This window comes from Fusarium odoratissimum (assembly GCF_000260195.1).
Source record: "Fusarium odoratissimum NRRL 54006 unplaced genomic scaffold supercont1.74, whole genome shotgun sequence".
Taxonomy (NCBI): Eukaryota; Fungi; Ascomycota; class Sordariomycetes; order Hypocreales; family Nectriaceae; genus Fusarium; species Fusarium odoratissimum.
Genome location: NW_022158793.1, coordinates 59,508 through 67,105, shown reverse-complemented (window position 1 = coordinate 67,105; position 7,598 = coordinate 59,508). Strand labels below are relative to the sequence as shown.

At 46.9% G+C, this 7,598-nt stretch overlaps 3 protein-coding genes across 3 annotated transcripts; all 3 read right to left on the bottom strand.

Annotated features, from left to right (window-relative positions):
* Positions 1 to 991: 991 nt before the first annotated feature.
* Positions 992 to 1,923, bottom strand: FOIG_16305 (uncharacterized protein; the record flags this gene model as incomplete). Its single annotated transcript, XM_031217742.1, has 3 exons — positions 992 to 1,071; positions 1,126 to 1,488; positions 1,539 to 1,923. The coding sequence occupies 3 exons, from the start codon at positions 1,921 to 1,923 to the stop codon at positions 992 to 994; spliced, it is 828 nt and encodes a 275-aa protein (XP_031052566.1).
* A 765-nt stretch (positions 1,924 to 2,688) lies between these two features.
* Positions 2,689 to 4,880, bottom strand: FOIG_16304 (uncharacterized protein; the record flags this gene model as incomplete). Its single annotated transcript, XM_031217741.1, has 2 exons — positions 2,689 to 4,447; positions 4,502 to 4,880. 2 exons carry the CDS (start codon positions 4,878 to 4,880, stop codon positions 2,763 to 2,765), a joined length of 2,064 nt encoding a protein of 687 aa, XP_031052565.1. The 3' UTR covers positions 2,689 to 2,762.
* A 1,268-nt stretch (positions 4,881 to 6,148) lies between these two features.
* FOIG_16303 (protease) lies at positions 6,149 to 7,598 on the bottom strand (the record flags this gene model as incomplete). The annotated part of the gene is made up of 4 exons (XM_031217740.1): positions 6,149 to 6,345; positions 6,577 to 6,673; positions 6,730 to 7,287; positions 7,368 to 7,598. 4 exons carry the CDS (start codon positions 7,596 to 7,598, stop codon positions 6,149 to 6,151), a joined length of 1,083 nt encoding a protein of 360 aa, XP_031052564.1.

The window sequence follows — 7,598 nt, the reverse complement described above, 5'->3', positions numbered from 1 at the left end:
CCGAAATGGTAAAACCTCTAAGGGGTAGATTTCAACAGAACACAACATGAATACACCAATTCACATCAATGAACCGAATACACGTAATGTCTGACAGGTGGCTTAGGGCCACGCTTCTAGCCACGGTGCTGTTTCTTTATGCCACCGTGCAGGATCAATAAACTAACTAATCAAAGATCTTAAACACACTGCCTAGAAGGGCTTAAATTAAAGATATATAAGCTATAGTAGCTATATTATAAAATAATAAGTATTATAAATCTTATAACGTGGTTAATAAGCGAGCGCTCCAGATAAGCAAGCGCTCCACTGTACTATACAGCTAGAAATAGCTTACCCTAAAGGGATTTAAACCTTAAATAAAATAGCTAGAAATCTAATAAAAGTATTTTATAAAATAGTATATTTAGCTTTATTAAATTATATTTTTTTAAATATTTTTAGCTATTTTATATTATAGAGAAAACCTTAAAATACAGTGTATTTTATAGTGTAAATAGATATTAAAGTTTATAGCTATATAGGATTTTTTTAAAAATCTAAAAAAATACCATAACTTAATTTAAGACTTATATATAAGCTATTAAATTTATAGCTATTTAAGGCTTAGTTTGAGCTTTTTATAAGCTTTTAAGATCTAGATTTTAAGGTGTATAGGGTAGTGGAGGGCTCGCTTGTCTGGAGCGCTCGCTTATCAACCACGTTATACTAAGAAAGATAAATAACTTATTACATAGTTAAACATAAAAGACTATAGGTATGCTTTAATCAAAAATAAATTTATAGAAGAGTTTTATTTATAATATAAGATAAACTTCCTAATTACTATACTAATTCCTTAATTAAGATATTATAAGATTAAGGTTATAAGCTAGATAGTTCTGGTGGCAACTAGATCCTGCGACATAAAGATTACCTCTTCTACTAAAACAAGTGCTATCCTCAGAAAACAAAAGACCATTCTCATACTTCTAATCCATCTCATACTCACTTACCCCTTGATGGCTACTGACTTTAACTGTGTCCAATCAAGCATAGCCTCTTTGCCGTTCTCAGTCCCTTGGACGCTCTCTATATCATCATAATTATCATATATTACAAGATAGAAGAGCTGAAAGAACCTACGCATCCATCTTCCCCTAGGAACATTCGGCAGCAAACCACCAGCCCCATTCACGCTGACAGTCCCAGCCTCAAGCTTCTGCGATAATCGTAGAGCTCGGCTTAAATCCGCGGTCCAGACGTAGGGAGCTAGACCAAATTCGTTGTCATTTGCTAGCCTGATGACCTCGTCCTCAGTGGAGAACCAAACGACGACCAGAACCGGCCCAAAGATTTCTTCCCTGAGGACCTTGGCGTCTGGGTGCGGATCTACGAAGATGGTTGGTTCGACATAGCAGCCCTTGGCCCCGATGGGCTTGCCACCAGTGAGAAGGGTTGTTCCTTTATTCCAGTCTGGATGTACGACAAGAAAACTTCTTTCTGGCGCTGATGATACAGCGGCGACGACGAAGTGCTCGGGAGAGTCAGGTCCCTACCGAGGTTCCGGCCATGCTCTTCAACTATATCCTTGAGTTTTGCAATGAGCTCGTTCGCGATGGACTCGTGCACGTACAGCCTAGTGGGTGAAGCACATCCCTGGCCGCTCGTCAGGAGGAACATCGTCGCAGGCTGGAGAGCCCTCTCCAGATCAGCGTCAGGGAAAACGATCAGCGGGGACTTCCCTCCAAGCTCTAGAGTAGCGCTCTTGAGGTTGGAATTTGCCGCCGCTACTTGGATCAACTTGCCGACCTTAATGCTACCGGTGAAGCTGATTTTGCTGATGTCCATATGTGATGACAACGCCTCGTCGACGTCGGCGCCACCAATAAGGCAGTTGAGAGTGCCGGGTGGGATTCCGACTTGGGTTGCTAGAGATACCATGAATAGGGTTCAGAAGGGGTTTAGCTTGCTTGTTTTGATGATGATGGAGTTTCCGCAGGCGAGTCCTGGGGCCGCCTTCATCGCGAGGGTTATGATAACTCCGTTGAAGGGACAGATACCAGCACAAATGCCCCAGGGCTGGCGTATTATATACTGCAAGTTTGGTGAGCTAGAAAGAAATGGAAAGGAAGGGCAATGGGTGTCGTACTTGAAGACTATCATCTTTCGCGGCTATGAGCTCGGTCTGGAATTTATCAATCATGTTGGCGTTATCTACAAGACATAGTCTTAGCATCGAGTTAATCCTTGCGAATGGGAACTATTCTCACAAGTGAACAAGTCAGCAGCCGCGTCGATCTCTAAATTGTAGAAACCAGCATCTTTCCCGAAGAGAATAGCCTCCAGCCCGTGAAGCTGCTCCTGATTCTCACGGATGAGTTGGCCATATTTGGTCAAAGCATCTCGGTGCTGGCCCTTCATCCCAGATCATTAACCTTTTTCTCAAATTCGCAACTCCAAAACTACCAAGGGGGGCTCACATTGGTCATGGCTTGCCAGAGACGAAGACCATCCCGAGAGTTATCGACGGCGAGATCGATATCTTTAGCGTTCGACCATTGCAGTTCTGTTCACAATTAGTTTCTTCAATGCCCTGTTCGCTGTATTTTCTGTTTGGGCTAATCCCCTACGTTCTGCAAATCTGAATTATTATTATGCTAATAAAGCAAAGCATAAGCCAAGGTCTTCTGATGCAAAAAGGAAATGGCTTGGGGAAGTTGTCACTTCATTGCAGGCATGAGATATCTTAGTATTTCCGTGCCTCATACCTTTAACGTGCTCTAGATGATGCATATAGAATGCAATCCATCTCGATACTCAAGACATGGTAATTGCGGCTCTCTCGCGCTACTCGCTAGGATCCTTTCCTTCACCTTCTCACTCCAGGCATAGGCAAGGCCGATACGGCGAAAGATTCCCGTCTCTCCTTCAACCATCTTGAACAGCAGTATGTACATACCTCTTCCATCCCCAGTTTTCGACCTAGCACACATAGAGAACAACAATCCTTTGGTGGTTTCTTCCTTAAAGTCTTCCTGGAGAATATCAAGCATCACTCGCGGCTCAGTGTTGCCCGGCGATGCATCCTCCAGGACATTGACCCTTTCATTATCTAACATCATGTCCCAATGGTAGCCTCCGCCCGGCGTAGAGCTTTTGCGTGCTAAAGTTGTCTTCTTGAGGACTCCACGAAGGCGTAGCCAACCACCACGAATTGCAGCAGTCTTATCGCTTGTCCAGTAATCAAGGTGGTAGTCTTCAACCGTAATCAACGAATCTTGAATTCGTGGCTCGCCGGGAGTGATCGGGCCATCAATTGAAGCCCAAGACCAACTGGGAGCACGATATTCTCTAGGTCGCGTCCAACGTCCGGGCTGATGATTGCCCTGTACCATCCACAGCAATTCGCCTTCTAGATACCGACGCCACATACCAGCAACGTAATCGTCCTGCACGATCTCGGCCACCCTTTTGGCAATACCGGAACACGCAATGAGCTTATCGCTGGGAACTATGAGAGCAGAAGCTGTATACAGTTCCACAATGCGAAGCCACAGCAAATGAGGAGCGGAATTACCGTCAGCCTCGCGATACCTGTACCGGTCCACTCGACCAGTATAGTCGGATGAATCCATCTGTTTAAATCTCGCGTCCGATGATGTCGAGAGGGCAAGCGGCAGCCCATCAGGATAGACTTCCGCAGCGTCTTTCTCGCAGCACTCCCAGATGAGTTGTCGCTTGCTAAAGTGAAGGATGCGAGGGGCTAGGAAGCGCTCCTGAAGAACCCAACCTCTTTTGTTCACAAGGGCGTTTGAGACCTCCGATTTCCAGAAGCTATAATCTGAAAGGACAAAACGCTCTGTAATCTTTGAGCTGCCCTCCCCACACAGGGTCAGCTCTACCACTTGGGGGTTAAGCAAACGGGGATCTCTGCTGTTGAAAATCGATTGAGAGCAATTGGGGGTATCGGCCGCCGAGATGTTGCAAAATGAATTTGAGTACACATTCTTCATAAGCAAAGCCTCATGCTGCCAATCTCCAATGTTATCGTTGCCCTGGAAGATGCAGAGAGAATCAATCCAAATATATCCTACGCCCAAATGGCGACAGATAGAAACGGCATCCCGGAAGAGTTGGGGTAAGGTAGATAAGGGAAGGCCTTCGAGCAGCTGTGGATATGTTTCTTTTGTTAATATTATATGGTCAACAGGTCCCCAGCGATGAGTGAGTGTCATGTATTGTCCAACAGGAGTTATTTGATTCGTCTCCAGCAAGCGGACTATTGATGCCTCAGGGAGGTCGAAGAAGAGCAGGCGTGTCGGGTACCATGGCTTCTCGCCGACGGGCCTTTTGCATCGTTCATGATGCGCGGTACATTCTCTGACCCAATCCTTGGCCAAAGATAATGTCCCTGGGGATTGTGTGCTTTGGGCAAGGCTCTGGCGTGCGAGGTTTGTATTTGCACCTACGGTGTCATTAGGTTTGGAGTCAATTCTAAAAGAGGTGCGCAGCCACTGACACTCGACAGGTTCAAGAAGAAAGCTCGCTCTGAAGCAGGTTGTGATGGCAGGCTTGTTGTATGCAACCTGTAGAAGGTAGCAGCCAGGGTGACCATAAGACTTCCCATCATCCAGAGAAGTACTTGTGAGATAGTGTTGAACTGATTCAATGGAGCAATATGCACCTGATGGCTCTACTCCTTCGCCCACAGTGCTAGAGAGAAGCACATGCTCTTGGGCATTCAGGGCCTCCCAGAAACGATTGCAGATATAACATCCCGCGTCAATAGCTTGCTCCAGACTCTGGTACGTCTGGTGATGTGCTAAAGAGTGAGATGCCTGGGCAGTGGTCAAGCAAGCTTCCGTCTGGAGGCAACCCTTGCACTTGGAACAGAGCATTATTGAGGTGCTGTGAGGTAGTTTCCTTCTTGATGGGCTAGGTTGAGGGCTGCTAAGATGGCGGGGAAGGAAGAATTGAAATGAAGTGAAAATGGTTATTTCTTTTTTTCGTATTCCGTGCTAATTGTCTCTCTGTCTCGTTGGGAGCTTTGGCACTCAACAAGCATATGGTGGTGGAGGCGCTGTCTGCAAATATTGATTGGCTCATGAAGCGCTTTCTCCGTGACTGGGCGCTAAAGGCACACCTGCTGCAGCCCAATCAAAGCTCTGCGCCTTGTAACACGTACGATTATGCCCAGCCGTCTTGCGGTTTCACTGTCTCGCCGGGGTCTACCCCATACTGTTAGCGCTTAATCTGGTATTCTGATCTGCTCAGCCGGCCTTAAATGCTGGAAAATGGGCAGAAGTGGGAACAGGTTAACCGTTGGTTAGTGTGAGGTCCGCGCCAACTTCGAGGCTCCACCTTGAAGTTGGTCACAAAAATGCGGGGCATCTACAGAGGCAGCTGTCGAAGGTCTTATCCTGATGACATAAGCAAGCCGGGCTTATAACCAATCAGAAGCTAGCAGGGTACTTCGGTACATTAATACAGATCTTCTGACCCCTAAAGTACCTATAAGTTATGCGATATTAGCAGGTACTTAATCACTGTAATTGGGATTGGCTACTATATTATAGTAGTAAGCCTGCTAAATTGGAAAATGTCTTTGTATCTTGAGGTACCGATAGGGGCCGTGGCTACTAGTACGTTTTGCCTCTGGATAAAACTTTTAACGGCTGCCTCTGTAATTATGCCCAAAAACATTTTCGGGTAGAACCCGCGAAACAGATTATGCCACCTGTCGGATATCACTCTAAGTACTCACCCTCTCTTAAGACTGCGTCGTATAAACCTCGGGGCGATCTGAAAAGAGATATGCTTGCAGCTCGTCATCCGTTCGCCAAAGAGTCGAGGACATGTGTGGCTTGAGTTGTGGCTTAATGTGGCACAAAAATCCTGATCACGGCGCAAAAGGTGTGGTGAAGGCGTTGAGCGTCCGGCTAGTGTTCATTTTAATCGCGTAAGTGTCTGGGTTATATAACCCGCTGCTCTATCTTTGGATGTAAAGCATTGTGTACCCCTTGGTTTCTCCAGGATCCCAATCTCGTCGACAGTTATCCATTATCGCTGTCCATCGTAGTTGAATAGTGTAGAGAATAACACCCAGTACTTCCAATCTGTCCCGACTTACACAGAAAACTTCAAAGAAGTGCTCCAATATTTCAACCTAAACATCCAAAAAATTAGTAGTATTATGTACTATCGCGTTGATTGTCCTGTCTTTGGCACTTCCAGGACCAATTCCAGTGATGTCGCCTTTATCGGCAAGAATGAGAATCTTTGACATCACCTCGGAAGAGTCGCGGCCCTGCCAAGTGGCATCACTCAGAAGGCAGCAAGCAACGCCAGCCACATGTGGAGTCGCTGCATTGCAAGCTAGTTAGCTTCATGGTTACTGTTTTCCAGGTTTCAACGAAGTACTTGCCCATAGACGTCCCACTGATTTCCTTTGTTGCTCTTAGGGGGTCGGGGCCACCAATCCAGCAAGAGAGAATATCGACGCCAGGACCAACAATGTCGACCACTATGTCGCTCTGTTAGCAACAACGAAGTTTTTATACAACGCTCAGCCTTGAGAGCTCGTTAATCACGTACTCTTTCCGAAGCTTGAGAAGTTGGCAAACGCATCATTCCTATCTGATGCACCCACAGTGATGGCAAGCGGCTCGCGAGCAGGAGACATGGCCTCAGCCTGCAGCTGGTCTCCGGTTAGCAAACAGATCATCCTATCGTCTTCAGCAAACTTACATCACGCCGATTTCCGGCAGCAACACAGACTACCACTCCATGACGGACAGTGGACGCAACGGCGCCATCCAAAGCGGGACTGGGCCCGCCTCCCAGACTCATGTTCACCACTGCGCGGCCTTTGATGCCACGCACATTGACATTGTCAACGACCCAATTAAGCGCCTTGATGATGTCACTAGTCTGCGCAAAACCCGTTCTATCGCTGAACACTTTGACGCCTACGACGTTTGCTTTCTTGGCCACACCGTATGCCCTGCTTGCAATTGTGCCCGCGACATGAGTGCCGTGGCCAAGTATGTCCTCGGGACTTGCAGAACCATCAGATACGAATATGGGTCCCTTGATAGCTCGGCCCTCAAATTCGACATGTCTATCGTTAATGCCAGTGTCGATGACGTACGCGACTGTGCCAGCGCCGGCTGCGTCATCCCTATATCTGTATTGGTAAGGAGGGGCGCCAAGCGTGGCGCGTGCTGAAATCCTTCCCAAACCCCATGGTGCATCAGTTTGAAGCTGACAGCGGCTGTAGAGCTGCTCTGGCTCGATGCTAAGGACCTAGAGTATGCAGGAATGAGCAATCAACACTACTAAAATCATCTACTAGAGAACTGGTTGCGGTTCTCTTATTAACATACCTCGGGCATCCTCTCTAACTCAGCTTTGGTGTCGTCATCGAACCTGGCAGAGTAGCCTTTTAACTCGGGTAAGTCGAACTTCTGACCGACCTGCACATTAAAGGGAATATTGTTGTCCTCCGTCATGTTATCCAACTTCAACAAATGCTCTCTCTGCATTACCTCGGCCGTCAGGTAGGGTTTGACAATGACGACCCACTGACCTGGCAGGCTGATGTGTTGGGTATCCAT